Here is a 25854-nt window from a genome sequence, read left to right as displayed (position 1 = left end):
AGTTATTCTTTTTCCTGGTCCCTTATTTAAGTTTTCTAGATTCCTGCTACGAGTGAGACCATCCGGTATTTTTCTTTTTCTTTCTGGCTTATTTCGCTGAGCATGATCCCTTCCAGCGCCATCCATGTTGCTGCAAATTGCATGTGTTTATCTTTTTTGAATGCTGTCTAGTGACTCTCATTTTAAAATCCCTTTCCTTGACCCCTCCTTCCACCTCTACTATAGCCCCGCCCTTCTACTTCTCTTTACAATTTTTTTTCTGCAGAATTGTATCCAAGTTTCCAGCTCCTGTTTACTCTCCAACCCAATTTATCTGGGGTTATATCCTTGGCGAACTCTCCACTTTTTTTTAGCAGCATTTGATGTAAATTAATTACACTTTCTTCAATTGATTCCTGTAGCATTCCATGCTCCTTCCTTTCTGCCTCATTTTTCTAAACTTGACTTGTAAGTGTTTGGACTTGTGCTTCATCTTATTTCTTCTTACTTACCTGCTCTTTACACTGATGATTTCATCTAATCCTCTGGCTTTAAATGCTGATACCTTTCAAATTCACCCCTTAGCCCAGAATTTTATTCCTGTACTCTAGCTTCATTCAGTTGCTATTTGATCTGCACATGGATGTCTACTGAATATCTAATCTTAATGATCCAAAACACAGTTTCTGATCTCTCCCATAATTTCACCATTTCGTTAAACAATGCCATGATCCAGTTGTTCAAGGCAACAATTTAGAAGTAATCCTGAATTTCCCGGCCACCTTTAATCTCATTTCCCGTATGTGGCAGTCATTAAAATTCTCCCCTCAGATCTCCAATTACAGGGAACATTATTGACGGATGGCTCCAGCTTCTGTGCCCTAAAATCTATCATGTTTCAGGCTGCACTTTTCACTAACTACTTCAGGCTTGTGACTCAGTGTGGCAGAGATATCAAGGCAAGTCCATTCCGGGGAGACAGAAGATCCCTTGAATGGGGAACACGGACTTGAAGACTCCCTACTAGCTTCCTGAAACATTCTTAGAATTACATCATATCTATGAGTTTTCCTTTTCTGTCCACAGGAGTTGAATCTGCCTCCAGTCTAAGGGCTTTCCCAGTCCTCCTCAGATTCCTCATATCCCTCATAGATGTCTCCCTCTGTAAATCTGAACTTACTACTTGTTTCTCAGAGTCTGAACTAACATGTCATAGCTGATATGTCAGCAAGTTTTATATTATTTCTATTTCCTACATATAACTCTTGCATCCACCCACTTTTCTCAGTGGCTATCAGCTCTGCAGTAGAAGCTATGCCATTTAGCCCCTGCATTTCCGCAACAGTAGCCTACTTTCGTTTTATGCCCCTTCAATCCATTCTCATTATAGTAGACAGCGTGATTTTTTTATAGTAAATCAATCATGACACTTCCGTGCTTAAAACTTTTCAATGGCTTCATGTTATGTTTAAAGTTTATACTCTTATTACAGCCACAAGATGCACTAAAACCTGGTTGTGCCTCTCCTTTCCACTTTATCCCTATCATCTCCCCCCTGCCTCCATGCTCACTAAGTGCATCCTCTTCCTACAAATTGTGAAGTCTTTTCCTGCTTCCAGGTCTTTATACTTGCCCTCCCTTCTTCCTTAAAATACTCTCCCCTCATCCCTTCAGAGGGTGGACTCATTCTCATCCCTAGTACTCAATTTAAATATTGCTTCATCAATGAGGCCTTTTCCACCCCAGTTGTCATCACCACCTGACATTACCCTCACTATTTCCTCCCAACTAGTTATTCGACCTGTAACTATGTTGCTTAGTGTCTGTTTTTCCCACCTGAGTAGGAGCAGGCAAACTACTATCCATGGATGGCCAATTGTTTTTCTATAGTCCATAATCTAACAAGAATGGTTTTCATATATTTACGTTTAAAACAATTTTTTTAGAAGAATGTTTTACAACACGTGAAAATTATGTGTAATTCAAATTTTGGTGACCATAATACGGTCATGTGTCACTTAACTATGATTTGGTCAACACTGGGCTGCCTATATGATGGTAGCCCCAACAGGCTATAGTTGGGTCTATAGCCTCCTTGTATAATAGGCTATGCCATTTAGATTTGTGTAATTACACCGTTTGACATTGTAGAACAATGAAATCACCTAACAATGCATTTCTCAGAAACTGTTCCCTTAGTTAAGTGACTCATGACTGCAAAGTTGGAACACACTTTGGAACAGGCTTTCATTTGTTGCTATGACTGCTTTGACACTGCAGCAGCAAAGTTGAGTTGTTATGTATGATCCTCAAAGCCTAAGATATTCACAAAAAAGTGTTTTGTTTTGTTTTTACCTCTGCTCTAGAATGTAAGGGACATGAGTCAAGGGAATTGATTGATGAGTTCATTCTCTTCTTTACTCCCAGTGCCTGGTCTGCAGCTGGTGCTCCAGAATTTTAGGTAGAACAAGTCTATTAACATCTGACTGGAATAGGTGGGCTCTCCCCTGATTGACTTATTCCCTCTTAACACCCAGCCAGTGGAATTAGAAGCCAATTATTGTTGGCTCTGGGGAAACATTTTGAAAATAGGACTATTTTATTCATCTTGAAATACTTAGCACAGTCTCTTGAACAAGCTAGGATGCAGCTGGAAACTGAAAGAACTCTTTGGGGATTATTAAAAGGAGATTAAATAGTGCATGCAAAAGATTTAGCAGGATGCCAGGTGTTCATGTGTTCAGTGTCTGCTCCAACTTCAATTTTCCTTATTGTAATGGGAATAAAATATACGCTTGTCACAGACTAAATTAAACAAAAATGTTCTCTGTGAAACAGCTTTGGAGATTGCAAACGCTATCCAAATGGACTTATCTAAGCGCAATATATTAATAAACCTTGGTAACGAGCAGCCCAGTTTGGAGGCAAGAGCCCTCACTTGGCGGTGGGGGCGAAAGACTTAATTCATCCTAACTCTCGCTGCTTACCGACCCTGGACAATTGCAACTTCTATGATTCTTTTCTTTCTTTCTTGTGTTAAAACAGCCTAAGTCTTTCTACCTCCTGTTTTCTGCGGAGTATTGAGACCCCAAACTCTAGCGCCCTTCTCCACCCACAACAGAGGCCGAGGGGCGGGGCCAGCCGAAAGGCGGGGCGGGGCGGGGCGGGGCGGGGGCGGAGCCTCTTTCGCTCGCGTCTTCTCCGGTCGCCAGTTCCGGGTCTGGCCGCGCGGGGGCCCCGGTGGGGCGGCGCTGTCCCGCGAGTTGCCGAGCAGCGGCGGAGGCGCTCACTTCCGCGTCGGCCCCGCGGCGTCCGGCGGCTGCGCCGATTGCCCGGCGGGCTGCAGGTCAGTCGGGGAGGCAGCCTACACGGCCCGGCCCTGCGGAGGAAAGGGGCGCCGGGTGGGCCGCGCGGGCCCGGGAGGCGGCGGGGCGCCCCGAAGAAGGGCCCGGGCTGCGCTGATAACTCGGGCGTCCGGGACTGCAGGCTTGGGCTCCGGGCTGATTTGGGGTCCCTGGGCCGCGGGGTTCCCGCTCCTCCCCTTTTGTCCCTCTTCCGGGAGAAGTGGATCCTTAAGGGCGTTTCTCACGGTGGGATCCGCAGCGGACTCGGACCCTTCCTCAGACTTTTTGAACCGAACTGTCTGCCGTGGCCTGGGGATCTGCATTTCATCCGTCGCCCCACATTGTTTTGATGCAGGTGGTCACAGGGCCGCACTGTGAGGCATTTACGAACAGGGAGCCTAACTGGGGGCATTTGAGAATGGGGCCCGCCGACCTGCCTTGAAAAGGTGATCGTCCTCTGTCAGGAGACACCGACTCAGGTGGGGTGTCTCTTAAGTCCTTGCACTCAGGGCGCTGCTGTGCTCCTCTTGCCGCCCAAAGGAGTCTTCAGACAGGCGCTGAGTGAATGAAGTGCACTGATCAGGGGCCTTAGGGGTGAAACAGTGCTGCTGACAGAGGCAGTGTGGCCTACAGCAGGGAGAATTTGGGATTCGTCGTGCTGACCAGCCCTGCACACTTCATTCTTTCCCCACTGTCCTCATCCATCAAAAGGGACAGTAATTACTACCCAATAGGGCTCGTGTGGAAATTAGGTCCTGTCAAGTGTCTCCTGTAGTTACTGGTACATAGTAAGCATTCAGTTAACAGGTATTACTGAGAGCCACGTAGCCCTGACTTTCTTGGATTTGTAGTTCTCAACATTGGGGATTCAATCAATGAGGCAAATGTGGACAGAGGTACAAAATATATTTGTAAAGCTGTGCAAGGATTCTAACTAGGGGCTGAGGGCATTTGGGAAAATCCTGCAAATAATGAAATTTTCCCACCACCCCCCACGTTTGAAGAACAGGTAGGATTCCACAGAACCAGAAATTCCAGGCAGCTTAAGAAGTCATCTTAATAAGTGGTTTTTGAAAGCTGGACCATTTTGAAAGCTGGACCAATGATCTCCTTCTGCTGAGCACCTTTGGTACCTGTGATCTTTCTCAGACTCTCTAATGGTCTCATTATTCCATAACCCTGGAGACTGGCCAAATTGAAGCACCTGCAAATGTATTCAGTTGATTGCATAGTCAAAAGTGAATTGCCGGGGCCTCCCTGGTGGCACAAGGGGTTAAGATAACAGCCTTTGAAGCTCTCCGCAGCCACTGCAGCATGAGTTCGATCCCTGGCCAGGGAGCTACCCACATGGCGCAGCAGACCTCTCTTGACTCACCTGCTGCTCCCCTCAGCAGTGTGTTTCAGTCAGTCTGCCTATTCTGTTCCCCACTCTGTCTCTGGTGGATCCTCTCACTGCCGGCACCTCTGGCCTGTATCCCCATTCTTGTATGCATAAATAAGTAGATCTTTAAAAAAAAAAAAGTGAATTGCCAAGGCTGTAGTTGAGCCTCTTAGCAGCCATTTTAGGCTTGCTATGAAATGTACAGATACAGTGGATCTCAAAATTGGGAGTAAACTGTTTGAGGTTCCATATAAATACCGTAAGTCATCTGTGGTCTATCCATCTCCAGAATGTGTTAAATCAAATCTTCAAACTTCCCCTAAAACTTTAGCCATTTTAGAGTGAAAAAAGCAGGTGATTTAGAGATGCTTTTTTTGTTTTTCTGAACAGTCTACTAGTATACATAGAATTCTGAACTCAGTAAATAAAATATATTACTTAGTTACCTAGCTTAAGAATTATAGTTTCCATTACAAAAATCCTGAATTATTTAAATCTCCAGGGCTAATATCAAGTCCATATATATATATGGTAAATTTATATCACGATGGATAATATTTATCATTTATTGAGTATTTAATCTGAGACAGAGATTTGTTTTACATGTTTTTTTGTTTGTTTGTCAGTTGTTCCTCTGATAGTTTTTTTGAGACAGGCATAGTTGCTACTTATGTTTTATAGATGTGGAAACAAGCAGAGGAAGATAAATATTTGCCCACGGTCCCACAGTTAGTAAGTGGAAGGGCAGTCTCCACAGCTCTCTCCAACTTAATGTAGTTTAAAAATCTATGTGATATCAAAGATCACAGGCACATCTCATGTATGCTTTTTGTGTGACAGACTGTGTATTGTCTTGTTTAATTCTTTACACAATCACTTCAACAGCTATAATTTGTTTGGTAATAGTTATTATCATTTACAAATCCTGTGAGCCAAAGTTTTCCAGCTGCTTAGCATATCTCAAACTTTTTTCATAATATGTAAAATCTTTCATCAAAATTGCCAATGCCATGGAATTTATTTTAAATCACATTAAAGTATATTTATTATCTATTCAGTGTATTGTTGGGAATGTCAGTGGTGACTGTCTTTTGTTTTTACAGAGGGGACAGGACCACCATTGTTTTGCAGTTTCTGAAAGTGTTTTGAGGTAAAAATTCAGGTGTCAGTGGGAGCAATGGATGGTCCCAAGACAGAAGAAGAGGTGTTAGATGTTCTGCGACTGAACGTGGGTGGCTGCCATTATACAGCCAGACGTGAGTCCTTGTGCCGCTTTAAGGACTCAATGCTGGCATCCATGTTCAGTGGTCGTTTTCCTCTAAAAACAGATGAATCAGGTAAATAAAGTCTGTAAGCATGATCATGAATATTCATTAAAATAGGAGTCTCCTTTAAATTCTCTTTGAGTTTCCTAATTGCAGCTGAATGTATTACATTAGTGTGTTAATTACTGAGATCGTTAGAATTATATGGAGATTCATTCAGTACATGGAGAAATTAAATACCAGTTTCTGGAATCTGATGCCGTTGCACGAAGTTGACAAAAATGAGAGCGCAAAGGCCAATCATGATATAATTAGGGGATTAATTTTATTTTGAAAGTTATATTCATACAACTTCATGGGTAAAGGTATTGAGGTTGAATAAATATTTCAAATTCTGTCTTTTTCAAATGAAAAAAAAAGTCTTTCTCTGGACAAAGCATCTCCCCTTGTAGCTGACAGGGTGGTCACTGTCAGTGTAGAATTAGTGATCAAATAGCCACCTCATCTAGCTGGGTAGCCCTGTGTGGGTTGATATGTGTGCCTGAGAAAAATGTCAGAAATGTTAGTGCAGCGATACCATTAGTCACCCACTGGCAAAGGAATGACAATTGGTTTTTCAGAAAAAACAAACATAGGGTAGGGTTCCAAGTTTGCTCTCTCTTCTTAAGTGCTCTGGAGATGACTTTAATTCAGTAATGCAAGTGTGACTTTTTGCATGTCTTAAGGGTATGGGAACTCATAGAGAGGGATTGAGGAGTTTTGAGTGTAAAGGGCTGCTAGTAATGTTGGGTCTTGACAGATTGCTTTGCCAGCTGAATGGAAAACACCAATTGGCTGGTGCCCAGAGCTTGGTGTTCATCTGGGCAGAAAGGTTTCTGGAGAAAAGATGGTATGCAGGGATTTTTTTTTTCCTCAGTCCCCGAGTTTTATTTTTTTAATTCCTTCTTTTTAAAACTAATCATAGAAGGAATTCTGCTAAATTGTCTAATAAACGTCATGTTTCATAAGTGATACCACATAGCAATTCTTTTTTAAAGTTTAGGATCTCATTGTACAAAGGAACTAACCTAGTAAGTCCAAACATATGGCATTCCTAGAGCTAGGAACCCTGGGACAAATGCTGGACATAGTAACCTCACATGCCCTAATTAAGGAGGACTCCATGCTTCTTTCCTGGCCTAGCTGGGCTGAGGCTAGGGCCAAGCTTCCCTTTCTAGCAGCAGTGTAAGATAGCCATGGCTTTTGTAGTGACTGTGGTGGCAATATGGTCATTGCCTCCAAAATTCCAGATGGTGCTCAGAATATCTTTTCATACATGGTTGGTGAGAATACAGAGTCTGGTAACCAATTTGACTACACCTATTTTGAACACTTGATGTTAACTTTCTTGTAGGAAAGGAACATATCTAATTGTATGAGCCTTCAGTCTGATTTTAGTTTGACACATTGAAATTTTATTATGGCCATATATATCTGTGCATTCATTTTGAATTTAATGTTTTTTAGGGGCTTGTGTTATTGACCGTGATGGCCATCTGTTTAAATACCTTTTGGATTATCTTCATGGAGAAGTTCACATTCCCACAGATGAGCAGACTCGGGTTGCTCTGCAGGAAGAGGCTGATTACTTTGGCATCCCTTATCCCTACAGCCTGTCTGACCACTTGGCCAATGAAATGGAGACATATTCTTTAAGGTCAAATATAGAACTTAAAAAGGTCTTGGCATTTTCTTAAGTTTTAAAATATACATGTATGCATACACACACACACACTTATTATGCACAAAGTAATGTGTGTTATTTTGCTTAGTCTGTGTTGTCATGAAATCCAACATGAGAGACTTTCTATTTTTGAAGACACATTTCTTAATTACTACGTATTTGTTTAAGGCCAATGTTCTATTCTAGGAAAATGTGTTACGTTGACAGTCAATGGTGTATGGAGTTTTTTTTTTTTTTTTTTTTAAAGATTTATTTATTTATTTATACAAGCACTGGGTACAGTCAGAAGCGTGGGAGGGTGAGAGAATTCACCAGAGCCAGAGCGGGGAGCAGAACAGGCAGACTCACGAAGTACACTGCTGAGGGGAGCAGCTGGTGTGGCAGGAGAGGTCTGCGCGCCATGTGGAACCCTTGCCGGCAGCCAGGGATCGAACTGGCGCTGCAGAGGCTGCAGGCAGCTTCGTAGCCCAGTGCTCAGATGCTGCGCCACTGGGGAGGCCCAGTGTATGGAGTTTTTATTCCTCACTGAAGATGACACTTTCTGATGGATTTTTTTTTTTATAGAACTATTCCACTCTTGAAATTCTTTTTAAATTAAGAGCAGTACTGTAGCATGTGATGCACCTATTTAAATCATATTTTAAAGATCTTTATGATTTGTGGCATATAGAGCACTATACTAGGGATTGGGGGCACGAAGAAATGCGACATACACTTCTTGCCCTTTTATAAATAGCTTGTAAATCGTTGGGGATTCTCAGATGTTCAAGTAAAATTAAAAGCAATGCAAGAGTCAGATAGCAATAATAAGTAAAGATGCACAATACCTCAGGGCCATATTTTCTTCCACTGAGTCAGTAAATAGTTAACATCTCCTTTGTGTCAGGAACTGTTATACTTGGGGGATAGCAGTGAGCAGACAGACAAAAGTATGTGTTATAGGGATAAGGCATTTCTCCCAGAGAAGGCCCCTGCCCCTCCCTCCTGCTTTTTCCCATAGCACCTCGTAGGCTCACCTGTAGCATTTGTAACCCTGTGTACTGATGACTTATGTAGTGTCTGTCTTCTGCATTCACTGTAAACTATAGAAGGGCTCTTGCTCACCATCATATCTCTGGGGCCTTAGATAGTGGTCAGCACATAGTAGGCACTCAGTATTCAAGTGAAAGAATGAATGGGTGGTTAAATGCCAAATGAGTTCAGAGTGTATATATTGAGCTCATATCTTCGCATTTTCCGTGTAAAAGAGCAAGTTAATCTGATCAATCCATTATTGGATATGGAGTTAAAAGTTAACTGCAACCACTGGAGTATTCAGTAGAAGGTGAAAGGAAGAGTGAGTCAAATGGGAAATTTTCGGAAAATAAAGGGGGAAAATGCCTGACTTTTCTTTATTACATGCAAATTTTGAAATGAAATGTTATTTCCATGTGAAGAATGATTCTCTAGACATTTCATATAGATACATTTGGGTGGTGTTTTGGGTGTTGCTTTGGGAGGGTGATTGCCCTCCCACAATAAATTCAATAAATGCTTGATTGATTTTTAAAGGCATAATGACTATTATTAAGTTTATAATCATTTTATTTCCCTTATGACCAACTGAAAGTGCAGCTTTACATGAATGTAATAGAGTAAATTCATTTTACTTTACTCCAGAATTAAATTCAAATTCTGTATATATATTTTTGCTTCAGGCTTTAACAGACTTCTGTGATTCGTATGGTTTAGTTTGCAATAAACCAACAGTTTGGGTTCTCCACTATCTTAACACATCTGGTGCAAGCTGTGAGAGTAGAATTATTGGTGTATATGCTACAAAATCTGATGGAACAGATGCTATTGATAAGCAGCTGGGAGGAAGAATTCACAGTAAAAGCATTTTTAAAAGGTATGTCCATATTTAAATATGAAAAGGAACACAAATAAAGTCTTGGTCTCTTCTCAGAGGTGTTGTTCAATGAATTATATTCTTGACTGGAAAATACCATCAATGTCTGTCAGCTTATCAATGTGAGCCCTTGCAGCAATGGAGATTATAATTAAGACCATTATAATAGATATAAGATACAGGATATTTTCTTGGCCTAATACAGTGGTTCTCAACTGGGGGTGGGCTTCAGAATCCCCTGAGAGGGCTTATTGAAAAAGAAAAAGAAAGAAAAGCCCAGTCACATGCTTGGGTTTCTCCCCTCCACCACGGTCTAGAGCTGAGGCACTGATCTAGAAGTCAGCAGACCTGCTGAGGTACTCAGGACCAGCTAGTATGTTGGTGTCCTATTTTGAGAAAGCATGAAAAACTTCTATGGTCCCTCTTAGCTTTAAAATGCTTTAAAATGCTTTAACTCAAATATGTTAAGTTCCTAACGGTTATTCTCTTAGTATTTTCCCTATAATCTTACTTACATTAATTAATTGACTTAGCAAATTTTTTTAATTCCCTGGGAAATTGGATTGGGTCACATACTGTTATGGCTATTACCCAGAGAAATCAGGCGGCACTCAGAGAGGTGGAGAGAGAGATTTAATTGTCAGAGCGGTGGGCTCAGTGGGATAGCTCCCCAAAAGTCTGAGCCCCAAAGAGCAGAAATGGCAGGACTTTATATAGGTTGTTTGAAGAAGCTTGTCACCCCATCCATCATTTACTCTCTTTATTGTTTGGAATGGGGGGGTCAAGGTAGCTGCGGCTACTACTGTGTTCAAGAAGCACACCCAGCAACTTTCCACCCCAGCAAGCTGCAGAATCCAAGCAGCAGACTCCAAGCATAGACTGAGCAACCTCTGGCTTCAATATAAGTGGCTAATGCATGACCATATAAGCTGGCCTTTTAGATGATTAAATATATCATCAGTTTCTGAATTCTTCATAGGTAAATATACACCTATGTAAGTGCCTGATGCAGTCCGAGGAAAGTTTTAGTCAAAGTTTGAATTTTTTCTAGCTTTATTAGGGTTTGGTGATTTCATAGAAAACTTTGTTGATTTGTTTGCATGGTCTGTGTATGAAGGAATTAGTAAATACTTTATTACAGGAAAATGAGATCAGATGGAGATAGTTCGGTAGATGAGTATAGTATATTTTTAGTATACTAATAATAGCGTATAAGTAATATAGCATAGATTATAAGTAATATATATGTTTATATGTATGTACATACATGTACACACATGTATGCTTCGGGGTCACAGAAGAACACTTACTGCTTTTATATATTTTTTGTTAATTAACAAGCATTTATGTCTGTTAGCTGTGTATGTTTGTATATATTCCTAGGTAATATGTTTTTATTATTTTATTATATGTTTTTATTATATTAATACCTAGGTAATATATTTTCATTACTTTTTGCATATTTTTAGAGAGGCTGGAAATAATGTTCAGTACATTTGGAGCTATTATTCAGTAGCAGAATTGAAGGAAATGATGGATGCCTTTGATGCCTGGGAGGGAAAAGGTATAGTACAATTCTTTTATTTCATGGCAGCAGGTAGATTTTTCCTTAATAAGACAAAGTATGCTCAAATACTGCATTTCTTTTTCTGAAGCAGTAATTTTGTGCGTGTTAAGGAATTTGTCACCTCATGCTAACATTGAGACAGTTTACTTACTTAAAGATCTTTAACCCCATGAGTTGTTAGATATTAGTAATAGTTTATAATTCAGAAACCTGAACTATGCTTCTGTTAGTTATGCTTATTAGTTAAATTTGATGTGAATTTATTTAGCACCCAGTATGTACTTAATATTGTCGTAGGGAGTATACTTCTAAATTAAGCATAAAATGCATAATCAAAAAGAGAAAGAGAGAGAGAAATAAAAAATAATGTCTACAGAACCCTTACAAAACAAAGTCATTTTTAAGTGCATACTTTGAAATCTGATCATTTTTACCTAACTGCTTACGTGAGAGTGGGCTATATTAATGCTGTTAATATCCAGTGTGTCAAATAGTTTGTCAATATCTCTTAGTCCTGAAACAAATCTGTATGCTATTTACCATTTTATTGATAAGGAAACTGAGTCTCAGAGCCACCATGCCACTCGCTTAAGGATCAGAGAGGTTTAATGGTTCTGTGTTTAAATATTTTTTGTCATAATTAACGAGCTTGCGTTGATTGTCTATTGAGTGCAGGCACTATGATAAGTACTAGAATTGAGGCTGAAGATAAATAAGATATGTCTTAGTCCTCAAAAAACCTTAAAAGCTGGTAGAGACAGACGTTGCGAGTCCCATAGGACAGAATAAAAGGAGAGAAGAGACTTAACAACTCTACATTGGCTGTTCCTCCTCAGGCGGGGTGTTAACACCAACCTGTCTTCCTTTTCTCAACTTTACCCCCTTCAGTATTTCTCCCTTTTCTTTTCATACCCCTCAAAAGATGACAGGATAAAACGTAATGAAAGATGTGCTATTCTTTTTAAGCTTATTATTTTGGATTTAACTAACTTTGAGACTTAGGCTAAAGTTGAGTAATAAACCCCATGTTATTTCTCCATGTCTCTTTTGGCCCATAGCCTGGCAGGCTGCCAAGGAGGCTTCTGGCGGGACTGGCTGGGTTGCTTTTCCACTGACTCAGGAAGCCAGAGTGGAGAGCTGGGATTACCAGCTTTTACAGAACTTGCAACTGATTTTATCTTTTTTTTTTTTTTTTGAGAAAGTATATATATGGAACATCATTGTTACTTAGCGAATTTCTAGAAGGCCTGTGGAAAGATATAACATTAGAAACAGATGTAAGAGAAGGTGCTATTGGAAGGAAAATAGTCAGTGCTATTTATGGACAATAGTCTTCTTAGGAAACCCCAAGTATCAACTCATAATATTTTAAATGATGAATTTAGTAGACTAAATTAGCTGGATACAATATTAACAGTTTACTTAAGATAAATTGTTTAGAAATTATAGGCAGAAATCCATCCACAACAGTGATAAACAAAATATAAAATAAACAGGGGGCCTCCCCGGTGGCGCAGCGGTTGAGCGCTGGGCTGCGAAGCTGGCCGCAGCCTCTACAGTGCCGGTTCGATCCCCGGACACTGGCAAGGGTCCCACATGATGCGCAGACCTCTCCTGCCGAGCCCGCTCTTCCCCTCAGCAGTGTACTTCGTTCCTTCTGCCAGTTCTGCTCCCTGCTCTGGCTCTGGTGGATTCTCTCACCCTCCCGCGCTTCTGACTGTACCCAGTGCTTGTATAAATAAATAAATAAATCTTTAATAAATAAATAAATAAAATAAACAGGACTTACCCTACTAAGAAATTCTTGGGTCTTTTATGACGAAAACTGCTAGGATGTATTTATCCATTAAAAAATAAAAGAAGACATAAAGACTATGGTGAGACATAACATGATCCTGAATGGGAAATCTGAATATTATAGACATCCGTTCTCAGGTTAATTCATAGGTTCAACACATTTCTTACCAAAATATCAGTAGAACTCTGTGGGAATCTTAAAATGATTCTAAAATTCCTTTGAAAGAATAAATAGATAAAATGGCCAAGAACATTTGGAGAAGTAGAAGTCAGACTACTTGTCATCCCAGCAAACATAGTGTAACTGGATTTGATTGTAAAACATTCTGCATAGATCTACAATGACAAAAACCAGGGTTTCTGTTAAAAGAATAGGTTCACAGAAGAGGAAATCCCCATAAAGTTATACAGATAAAAATACTATGGCATAAGAAAATTTTAAATAGCAGTGAAGAAAGGATAGATTATTTAATGTGTGAGAAATATGCTTAGAGAAAAGCAGAATTTTAACCTCACATCATTTATCAAAATAATTCCTGGTAGATTTTTGAATGAAAAATACTATAATAAACCAAGTGTAAATTGAAGCAAGTAATTTATTTGTTAGTAGGAAAAGAAATAAAGAGCTTTAAGAAATCACAAAGATTGGGCCTCCCCGGTGGCGCAGCAGTTGAGCGCCGGGTTGCGAAGATGCCCGCGGCCTCTGCGGCGCCGGTTCCATCCCGGGCTGCTCCCCGGCCGCCGGAGGAGCAGACCTCTCCTGCCGCCCGCTGCTCCCCTCAGCAGTGTACTTCGGTCCTTCTGCCTGCTCTGCTCCCCGCTCTGGCTCTGGTGAATTCTCTCACCCTCCCGCGCTTCTGACTGTACCCAGTGCATGTATAAACAAAACAAACAACCAAATAAATAAATAAAAATGCCTCTATAAAAAAAATATATATATAAAAAGAAATCACAAAGATTAATAAACTTGATTACACATTATTGAAAATCTTAAGGACTTTGAAACATGAAATTAAAAGACTACTAAAGAACTAGAATAATAATGTTGCATTAGCTGGAAAAAGGATATCCTTAAGAGAGAGAAGGTTTATTTCAAATGATTAGAGAATCAACTCAACCCCTCCAATAAATAAATGTGTGGGATTCATGACCATAAAATTCCCAGAAAAGAAATAAGAGTGTGTCAGGAGATTCAAACTCATTTACTCATGAAAATACATTAAGTTAGAACTTATTTTTATATACCAGATTAGGAAAGATTGCTCACACATTTTTGGCAGGAGTAAAAATTAATATTACTTCTTTGTAAAATAATTTATATCAAAATTGTTTATATTCGTTGATCTAGTAATTCTACTTCTGGCATCCACCTTAAGGACATAATCAAAAGCAGACAATGACTTATGAACAGAAATGTTCAATTACGCATTATTTAAAACAGATTTAAATAAACAATTTAAATGTCTATAATAGAGTTAAATATATTTTTGGCAGATCCATGGGATAATATAGCTATTAAAATTATTTTGAATAACTTTTGGCATAGATGAGTGCCCATGATAAAATAGGAAGTGATCAAAAGCAGGAAATGTAAAATATTTTAATTATTTAATTTTTAATATTTTTAATAATAAACAATAATTTTAATAATAAAAAATAATTTTTAATAATAAAAAATAATTTTTAATAATAAATAATAATTATTTTAATTATCTGAGCAGAAAAAAGACCGTAATGAAATACACTGATATGTCATGAACTGTGATTCCCAGTTTTAGGATTAGAAAGTGATTTTGATTTTATATGTACTTTTCTATAGCTCCCAAATCTTGTACATTAAGTGTGAATTACTTAATAGGTGGGAGATAAATAGAAGATTTTTAAACAAATAGCAGTAGACTACTACTCAGCAATAAAAGGAAATTGTCATTGACACATAGATCTACATGGATGACTCTTCAATGCATGCTAAAGAAGTCAGACACAGAAGGCCATGTGCTGTATAACCCCATTTATATGCCATTCTGGAAAAAGGCAAAACTAGGGAATGGAAGGGGGTGGCATAGTCTACAAAGGGGGGTGAGGGAGCTTCATGGGGCATAGAAATATTCTACATATGATCACGGTTGTGGGTACACGACTATGTATTTGTCAAAACCCATTGAGCAGTGTCCTTTAACAGGGCGAATTTTATTTTATAAAATTATATTTCAGTAAATATGACTTTAAAATGTTAATGGTTGAGATATGGGATTATTTTTACAATATCAGTAGGTTTTGGAACTGTATTATCTGGCAGTTCCAGAAAGTTATGGTCTTAAAATAGGGTTCATAGTATTCTTTGAGTATTAGACATATTTATATAATAATTTACATATTTATATAATAATTTACACGCCTGATTTGCTAAGTTACTTGTTATTGCCAGACCTTTAATGATACAAAAGAAGATACCAAGTCCATTTTTGCAACATTATTCTTTAAACCTTTTTTAATGTGTCTCTATGTAATTTTTTATGGTTCTTGTTTTAAAAAATTGAGGAAAAATTACATTACATAGAATTTAGACATTTACTACATTTACATTGTTGTATAATCACCACCGCTATCTAATTCTATAATATTTTCATCATCCCAAAGGGAAACGCAGTACCAATCAAGCAGTTACTCTCCCTCCCCTTACCCCCTCACCCCTTGCTGTTACCAACCTGCTTTCTATCTCAATATATTATTTGCCTTTTCTGGATATTTCATATAATTGAAATCATACAATACATGACTGTGACCATCTTCTTTCTCTTAGCATAATGTTTTCAGGTTCATAAAAATATATTTTTTTCACATTCAATCAGAAACACCAGATTTTAAGATTAAAATGAATCTAGCTGGAATCTTGGCCTACCATATTAATTCAGATTACTCTTGTTTGAAAAGATTTTTACAGAAGAGTGGTATCTCAAATTCATATTGTGGTTGCTTCTTATAGAGTAGATCACAAAATTTACCTGATTTCATGGTTACAGCAATTCAGGCAGGTCGTTCCACTCCTATAAATTATAATAAAGGTACCTGACATCTCTTGAGTGCTAGTCTCTGCCAGGCCCTAATGTTCTAAGCATTTTACATTTGTTTACACATTTAGTCAGCACAATGATCCTACGAGGTATGTGCTATTATTGTCACATGTCACAAATGAAAAATTGAGGAAAGTAAAAGTTCAGTAACTTTCCCAAGATCACGTGGTTTGTGAATAACAGAAGTGGGATTCAGACCCAAGCAGTCTTGGCTCTAGAGCCTGTTCTCATACTGCCCAGGGCCTGTTTATGGCCTGCTGAGTTTTCTCAGGGAATCAGTGACAGGGCGTGGGCTTGCAGCCAGCTTTTTGTAGCCTCAGGTCATGAGTTGTCCCACTGCTATCCAGGCTCTTTGTGGGGGCATTTCCTGTTCTTGGGTGTCCCTCTGTTAGTCACATGGAAGGCAGGAGCCTCAGACTCTTTCTGGCTGGTCTGTATGAAACAGTGTTGCTAAACATTTTGCAGAAGACAGTGCAACTTTTTTTTTTTTTTTTTTTTTTTTATCTTGTAGGTGTTAGCTACTGGCGGGTGCCTCATGAGCTGATAGAATGTTGGACTCTGGAAGAAAGGCCTTTGCTTGGAAGCATGCGTCATATGGCTCCAATTCGAAAGAGGTTATCTGTATTCAGTTTGTTATTTGTTGTTTTAATCTGTGACCTATATTTTTGCTGCCTTTTTGAAGGGAAAATGATGATTCTTGCCCTTACTAAACTTATTAACTACCCCGGTGAATATTCTACCTTAACATCAAAACATAAGTTTCAATAAATGCTGAGTTAACCTAAACTATGTGAAAATGCAAATAATTCTCTAAAACTGAGTGTATGGTATGTTCTTTTTGGGAGAGTGAGTTTAAAAATACCACTGGACACAGTGGGAATGCTGTGGTAAGCAATTTTTTCTTACAAAAGTGAAATCCCAGACTTGTGGCAATTGTAAAAATATGAGTTAATTAGATTTAATAGTTGAAATCTGCCGTGACTTATCCCAAATTCCCTTTTCCTTGTTGCTACAAATAGCATTATCTATTTAATGTTATTTTCTTGTATCCCATGAAATTATTAATATTAAACTTACTCTACATCTATGCCTTTCATTGTGCATAAAATACATTTAATATTGTATTTCTTTTTTAGTGTCTGGATACTATTTGTGGCTTTCAGATATTGTGATTTCTTAATCACCTGTTCTAGAATATGGATCAATGTCCCTGTGGAATTTCTTACTTTCTTACTTTTGCCCTCTGAATCTTGCACAAAAATTCAGAGAAATTTATCAAGCAGTTAATTATCTCTTATTAAAACAGTTTTTTTCTTCTTACTTTATTGTCACCATTTATTTTTCCTTTTGATCCTAAAGTTAGCAAATATAATTTAGGTTTAGAGTAATGGTTCTCAGCTGGGAATAATTTCCCCCAAGGGAATATTGGCAATGTTTGGAGACATTTTTGGTTGTCACATTCCTGGTGGAGGATACTACTGGGTAGTGGCCAGGGATGCTGCTAGCCATCTTGAATGCACAGAGCAGCCCCACAAAGAATTATCCAACCCCAAATGGCAATAGTGCCAATGTCAGGAAACGTTGGTCTAGGTCTAATAAAAGATAAGAACTGAAAAACACAGCAAGCAGTAATGGTTTAATGGAGACTTCTTTGTTAGTTGTCTTTCCTCACGGAATTTTTTAGGCATCATTTTTGATGCATCAACAATAACTTGGAGCACTTGTGAGATCCCCATGAATCATGTGACTAACCTTAGAAAATTAGTTCTGTTCAGTAGTTTTAGGGTTGATGTACTAGATATATTCTTTACTACATATGGCAATTTTCAAATCACATGCTATTATCATGTTCCTGTTTCCAAGCATCAGAATTCACTGTTTTTATTTGTATTTTTCACTTTTCTTAGTGAATCTACCTAAGGGTCCTCATTCTTGTTTATCTGTTCAAAGAACCAACTCTTGATTTCATTGACCTTTTGAGCTATCTTTTTGTTTTCTATTTCATTTATTTCCACTCTATTTTTTATTATTTTCTCTTCTTTTTTGGTTTTGTTTATTCTTTTTCTAGTTCTTCCAGGTAAAGTTAGATTGTTTATTTGAGCTTTTTCTTGTTTATTGATATGGCCCTGTATTGCTAAGTACTCCCTTCTTAAAACCTTTTAGTTCACTCTGACGGTAAAGTTTGGTCAGTTTTCAGTAGTTACTGAACCTGTAAATGCTGACTGTGACATACTTTTGTATTTACAGGCGACTGATAGCATTCAATGAAGAGGAAGAAGAAAGTATGAACTCTAAGACTGGTCCTAAACCAGTCAGGTTTTTGGGACCTTCTACCAGCACCCAAATTAAAGTCAAGAACTCAGCTTCAGTCAGGGTGTCTCCAGTCAGTGCCCTCCAGGCCAGTTCGCGGGCCGCAAACCCATCTCCAGGTGCCAAGGGAGCTCTGAAAGCCCAGTCCCTTGTGGGCCCAGGTATACCTGGGCGTGGCAGTGCTGAAAATGGAGCTACATTCCCACCTCCAGCTAAGGTTCTGCTCTCTGAAAAGAAGGCCACCTCTCACCGGGTGATAAAGCTGAAACGAACTCCACTGTGCGCTGCTGGGCCTTCCCCTTCTGCCTGCACAGCCACCAGTTCCACAGGAGCCCCAGAATCACCTCTAGATGCCACCGGTGCCTTGAACCAGACTGAAAATGGGCAGGGCCAGACTGATTGACAGTAACCGGACTCCAGACTTCAGTTTGCCTCCCAGTGCCTCCAGATGTTCCATGCGTTAAGCAGCACTGATGCATTGATGCATTTGAGGTGAAAACTTATGTTTCTAAGTAGGATAATTATGGGAAAAATGAATTGCGTGATGTAGGATGGGAGGAGGGAGACTTTAAAGTGGTTGGGGTTGTATTTACTTCTCATTTTCCCTTACTTTTAAGTGATTATTTGTCTATGGACAGTTTGAATTTCAGGTTTTGAATTTTTAAAAGTGGTTAATTGGCATTACTGCAACAAAGTAGTATTGCAGAATCCTCACTAGAGAAGTCCATTTTGTTGCTGAAAGAATTTATAGGCTCTAGGCACTTTTGTAATATTACTTCCTGCAGCCCAGGCATAGGAGTGAGGTTTGGGCTTACATATTCCTGCGTGAAAGAGAGGGTGAGGTTAGTACTTCCCTGTGCTGTGTCATAGCCATGAGAGGCTTACGAGAAAGTGTAGATCAAGGTGAACGCTCTATAAGTTACTCTTAGTTTCCAAAGGCAACATGAAAAGAAATGATGGGGAGGGGGAAAAAGTCAATAATTTATCACATTTTAACTCTCACATAATTGAAATATTTTCTTTCCTAGATTGGCTTTTCTTACTCTTTTTCCATTAGCAGATTTATTTGGACATCACAAGGAGATTTCTTGGCATAAGAATTATATAATGTTTTAAGTATTTTATTTTAATTTGAATAGTGAAATTTTGAAAAAAGAGAAGTTAAAAGTTTGACTTTTTGACTAAAGTTAATATTTGTTTGTCAGAAATGACCATTGAAGAGTCTTCTGGTTATATAATCTGATTTTTTATGCATAAAATTTCCATGAAACTTGAATTTAATATTTTTAAACAGAATATTTTGATTAATCCTCTATTTTTTCACAACTATTCAGTTGTGTATGTTTACTCTCACATGTTATGTTTTATAATTGGGTCACATAATTTCTACCATTAGTGAGCTGTATGCCTTCAGTGTGTAAAAGTAAGTTCATAAAGCAGGGTACTTTTTACTCAATGCTCATCATTGTACTTGCGTTGCTTTGAAAGAGTAAAGTAAATATGCTCAACACACTACTTTTTACAAAATAAAATAAAAGCTTTTCCATAAAAAGTGACCTTTTCTGTGACTGTAATTATTTTTAAACTTTGGAGCCCGTGAGTAGTTTTTCTGCTTACAAAATTGCTTTCTTGTTCATATCACGTATGAAACAAACCAATTTTTGATAGCTATCCATGTACCAGTAGCCTTTTAAAATAGGTGGTTTATTTAGTTAGAAAAAGTGAATATTTAACTGAAGATTTGTGAATTAAATTCCCTGTGTAGTATATAAAATATTTAGTCACCTTTGAAAAATACTATTATAGCAAATTCAGGCATTCTGAAACTCATATTAAATAACATAGTAAAGAACATAGTAAATATTGGAGAACTTCCAATCAGGACATTGTATTGCTTCATCTAGGACATCTTGAATTGCTGATGCACATAATATAATTTTATACTAATAAATATAGCACGTGTATTTTAGACATAATAAACATTTAATTGGAAAGGAAACATTATGTTAAAGATTAATCATGGGTGATTCAGTCAACAGTTTAACTCTTTGTGTAGGGTAGTTTAAGGGGACTCTATCTAGTATGTTTAACCTTTGTAAGAAGAGTTTTCATAATAACCCTTGAAAACTGGCACAACTAAGGTGGGAAGGGTCACATGGTCCTTTATGGATATTAGGAGTCAAAAGACAAATATAACGCTCCAATGACTTCAACATTATTTGGGTGTGGTTCCTTGATGGTTAATTTAACGTCAAAACACATTTTTTTCTAATACCAAACTCTTGAAAACAGGGAAGAGTTTTCATGGTAACTCATCATAACCTTTTGCTCTTCCTAGACAAATAATTTTCTGAGTCATTTATAAATATGACTCAGTATCCTTACTCTGGAGAAGTAAGTTTATGCAATTGTTATGCAATTGCATAAACCTAAAAGTAGGTCTATGCAATTCAAGGGACACAATAGAAACTCTTAGCATATTTAAAAAGTAATTGGGGCCTCCCCGGTGGCTGGCGCAGCGGTTGAGCACTGGGTTGCGAAGCTGCCCGCAGTCTCTGCAGCACCGGTTTGATCCCTGGCTGCTCCCCGGCCACCAGAGGAGGGTCCCACATGGCGCGCAGACCTTTCCTGCCACCCGCTGCTCCCCTCAGCAGTGTACTTTGGTCCTTCTGCCTGTTCTGCTCCCTGCTCTGGCTCAGTGAATTCTCTCATCCTCCTGCGCTTCTGACTGTACTCAGTGCTTGTATAAATAAATAAATCAATCTTCTAAAAAATAATAATAATAAAAAGTAATTGACTACCTTTCCAGATAATGTGTGTGTTAAAAACTGGTTTACCCTGATTAAAACTGGTTAGTTCTATTGTAGAAAACTTAAGGCTAATAATGGGGATCTACTAAAGCATTTATTTGTTTATATTTTTAAATAATAATTTTTTTACAATATTACCTTACATTACAGTTCATAATGTATTTCATGTATTTTATAGCTTCATTGTGTTGAATTTGTTTTTTAGTTTTACACCATAATGAGGTAATCTTTCCCAATTCATAAAGATCAAGAAAATGAAATTAAGCAAAGTAAAGGCTATACAATAACAACACCCCAGAAGTAGTTCACTTTTATGAAGAAAGGCAAGCATTGGAAATAGCATTCAGAATTTGTCTTGCAGCTGTCATTCTGGACGTGCTGTGTACCCCAGAAGCCAGAGCATTACCTCCAACCTCGTTCATGAAAACTGCTTTATGCAGGCGTGTGTTTATGATATTCCTGCTTTTACTACATTTTAATATTATTTTAGGTTTAATGTGTATTTTGGTATGATTTGTTAGATTTTGGGGAGGTGTTGAAATCCTCAAAAAAAACACCATGTAACTAATGGTAATTATTTCTTTGCTTTATGTCATTTCATTTTATAAAGCTTTCACAGGTGTGCACTACTTTTTTGGATAGCTGGGAATTCTATTGGATTACATATCCATAAATTTTTGGTCAGTTGAGGCAACTCCTACCCCCAATTACCTTAGAAAATGTATCTGGTAACAATCTTCAGGGGATAAAGAAACAAATGTCCAACCTTGCAGAATTATTCTGTCCAGAAAACAAAGGAAGTGCTTGTGGATGTTCCTTAGTGTGGTATTATTAACAATGACTACAATTACTATTAGTAATGACCATAGCGATTATGTAACTTGTCAAGTTGTTTAAAGTAATGGCTGGAACGTGAGCTTCCAGAGAGGTCTCTGGATTCTTTCTGACTAGAGAAAGGAAAAAAGCAGATTGGCCTCCCTTCCATTCCTGCTGCTGTTAAAATTGCTGATGTAATTTCTTTTTCTTTCACAGACTGACTCCTGTTACCTGCTTTGCAAGTGCTAACATTGAAAAAACTTGATTTCCCATTCTATGATTAAATACAGTATAATCATTATGCAGCTATATCTTGATTTTTAAAGCTAGAATTATCACACAAATATATTTGGCTTTACCCGCGAATTTGTTCTTAGAAAAATTTTTAAGTAGCATTTTTTTTTAGAGATTTATTTATTTATTTAAGTAGCATTTTGAATTGCATGAAGATGTGGTAGTAAATTGTTCTGTAAAAAGAAGGATGCCAACATTTATATGAATATGAGATTTCCTTATAAATTGCCTGATACCTGCAATACCTTTGAGTAATTTCAATCTACATTTGGTAGGAGGATTGTTAGATACTAACTAATAAGTATGAATTTGATAAAATGAAGGGAAAGAACTTTTAAAGCAAATTAAAAGTTTTTTCAAATGATTTACATATGTGTATTCCTAAGTTAACTAGGAACTTTTTAGTAATGGGAAAGACTATTATTATAAGTTCCCTTAAAAACTATCAATTATCCTAGTTTATGGAGAACAGAGTAGTGACTCTTTTTGCTAAGGGCTACCGCTAGCATGAAGGATTTCAAGCATGTAATACAGCCAAAAAGGGAAGCATCATAAATAGCTAACAGAAAAATAGATTTGGTTTCCAGCTGTTTTCAGAATTTCATATGCATGGAATTTGGTTGGTGGTTTGGCCTCAGAGGGGTCTTTTTCACTTGCAGTCCTTTAAGTCTCATAACACACATGGCTGATATTGTTACAGAAAAGCTAACTTTTCTTTGTTCACATGTGTTGCCTCAGACTGCGCATACACACTTCATCTTTGCTGGCTAGGTGATTCCTGGAGTAGGCTGTGCCTGAGACAAATAGGATTTTACAGTAACTCAGTATTCTGCCCTTCTTGCTTATTTAATGACTTTTCATTTTACAATGTTCCATCTCATACTTTTCATTTCCTTTATTATGTATATATATATATATTTTTTTTTTTACCTGAGAGCCTTCATTACCTTAGTAAGATTTTGCTGTGCTACAGAGCTCTCAGGCTGGGGGCCTAAGGCTTGGAAAGAAATTTGTCTTAAACAGAAGGGCGCCTTATGGAAAGAAAAAAGTAATATATTTCCTAAAGTTGGGAAAAGGCAAACATTACCTTCTAACAAGATTTTTTTAAATTTTGGATATTCTGCTGCAATAGCAGTTCTCTGGAGAAATCATCCCCTGATTTCTTGGGTGGAAAGAACTGGAAACTCAATTTCTAGATAAATGATGAGCCCAAGGACATCAGAATTGCACATTTAGACCCTCACTATGGGGCAGACAGTCTGGATTTGGTAGCCTTGGCTGAACCAATCATCCCAGTATTTCAGGAGAGCAAGTCAATGTCTACTTTATCTCTGTTCCCTTTCTCCAAACCCCTTGTACCTGAAGGATTGGCCTTCCCAAGAAGCTTCAAGCCTTCCCAGATGTGTCACATTGGCAGGTGGATTATTTTGAACTAAGGTCAGTGGAGGCCCTGTGGGTTTCAAGAGAAACTATTACCATCCTTTAAAGGCATAGAAGAATGAAGACTCGGAATGGTGCCCAAATTAAAAATTATCTTCAGATTACCTCTTTATCAGAGAAATTTATCTATATGGTGGCAAACATCTAGTTAGTGTGATTTTTGTCGCGAGTCCCCTCTCTCCTCAGGTCTCTGTCCCATTCTTTTACTCAGGATAAAAACCCTTGGTTTGTTCTGTTTACTCTGGAATTTACAGCCATGCAGATTCTCAATAAGTATGTGATTAAATTTTTTTTTTTATTCCTGAAGAGGTGGGATCCTGTATTTCTGAACCATGCTGTTGTAGACCAATGTTTCCTTAATAAAAAAAAATATAAACAAAAATAGAAAATAACCCCCAAATTAGTTCTTTTTCTTCTACTAATCTGTCAGATGTTAATGTGTTTTCACCACTAGCTGAGAAGTATCCTCAGGGTTGGAAAATATCCTCTCTACCTCCCCACCCCCAACCCCAGGTATAACAAATTGTCTCCAGACTTTTCCAAATAGCTCATGGGGGTGGGGATGGCCACAAAATCGATTATCTGAGTTGAGAACCACTGCTTTAGTTGGTGACTTAACTTTAGCAAAATAACTGCTTCTCTGATGGGGGCTATGAATGAGTAAGAGAACATTGGAGCGATCAATCACAGGCAGGAGTGGAGCTCTGGGAATTGAGGGGGAGGATGATACCAAAGAAAGGATGTCTCAGGCCTGCCAATTAACAAAATCTGCCCTATTAACTCCCACTTACATTTCTGGTTTTGGTATAAGATTAGAAACATCTTTGTTTGCTGTTCTGACCAAGCAACCACCTAATAAAAACTAAGATGTTCTCCTCTAAGTCCTTTATATGTTAACTTGTTTACTACATCTAATCTATGATGTAGGTGTACTATTGTCACCCCATTTTACAGTTATCTGGAGAAAGTGCAGAGGGGTTTCGTAAGGTGTTGAGTGGCAAGGACAGGCAAAGGCAGGATTCACACGCAGGCCATCTTACTCGATCCCAGGCCTGTAAGTCCAGAGATAGCTTGTGCTCCATTCCCAGGAAAGGGTCAGGTAGGGCTTGGCATCCTCTGTGTGCTGCAGAGCTAGTATCTTGTTAAATACTCTTGCAGAGCTTTCTAAGGGTATGCCAGTTATCAACTCTTTGCCTCTTGTTTCCAAATCTGTTGCCTTGCTTGTAACATGAGACTGGACCCTGTGAGCACTTCTCTTTAGCCAGCTGCATTGTCACATGGGAGATACTGCAGGAGCAAGGGACATTTTCCTGGTTCAAAGTGTGCCCCCGTGTTGTTGCTTGTATGATGCTTGGTCAGGGAGAGAAAGTGCCGGAGGTTCTCACTCCCAGCCAGCTTCCATTTCTGTGGTCCCCCTTCTGGCACCCCAAAAAATGCAACAGCACCCCTGCTTCCTGGTGAGGTTTGCTGTTGCCCCAGTTGGCTAGCCAGCTCCTGCACTGGAAGTTCCCCAACTCTGACATTGACTTCTTGCCTGCCAGCAACTCGGCTTCTTGGTCCTCCAGTGGGCCACAGCCACACCTTCCCCAACAAGGTCTGAATTTCAACCTTGGGGTGTGTGGGGGGGGGGGGGGCGGGGCAGGAGTGAAGTGAGGTATGGGGGGTGGGATGTTCTCCCAAACATGTTATTTCCTTGGTTCCTCTGCTTTAGCTCTAGTAGCAAATGTGCTAGGTCAGATAGACAGGCAGTTAGATCCTTTCTGTACCTCTCTATAAATTCAATGTATGTGCATATGTATCTATTGTATGTGTGTATATTTGTGTATGTATTATATATTTGCATACATGTGTATGTGTGTGTGTGTATATATTGTATATATGTGTGTATGTATATATTTTTTACTTATTCACATTACTCTGTCTCCTGACTGGAATCTGACCCACACACAGTTACTCCAAGTGCTTTGCAAATATTTACTCAATCCTTATCCCAACCCTTCAAGATGGGTATGGTTACTCACACCATTGACCTGTGGAGAAACTGGGGCAGTGAGGTGGTTAGAAATGTGCCCATGTTCACATGGCTAGGAACTGGTGGGGCCTGGACTGGAATCCAGGCAGCTGCCACCATGGCTACCTGAGCGCGTGAGCTGCTCTGGAAAC

At 38.7% G+C, this 25854-nt stretch overlaps 1 protein-coding gene across 1 annotated transcript; it reads left to right on the top strand.

The window, feature by feature from the left end:
- Positions 1–5881: 5881 nt before the first annotated feature.
- KCTD18 (potassium channel tetramerization domain containing 18) lies at positions 5882–18734 on the top strand (the record flags this gene model as incomplete). The annotated part of the gene is made up of 6 exons (XM_084259422.1): positions 5882–6041; positions 7476–7687; positions 9390–9583; positions 11053–11147; positions 16533–16635; positions 18269–18734. 6 exons carry the CDS (start codon positions 5882–5884, stop codon positions 18732–18734), a joined length of 1230 nt encoding a protein of 409 aa, XP_084115548.1.
- Positions 18735–25854: the final 7120 nt, after the last annotated feature.

This window comes from Talpa europaea (genome assembly GCF_964194135.1).
Source record: "Talpa europaea genome assembly, chromosome: 1".
In the NCBI taxonomy this organism is placed as follows: Eukaryota; Metazoa; Chordata; class Mammalia; order Eulipotyphla; family Talpidae; genus Talpa; species Talpa europaea.
Note: the sequence above shows the minus strand (reverse complement) of the source record. Positions and strands in the feature narration are given on the sequence as shown.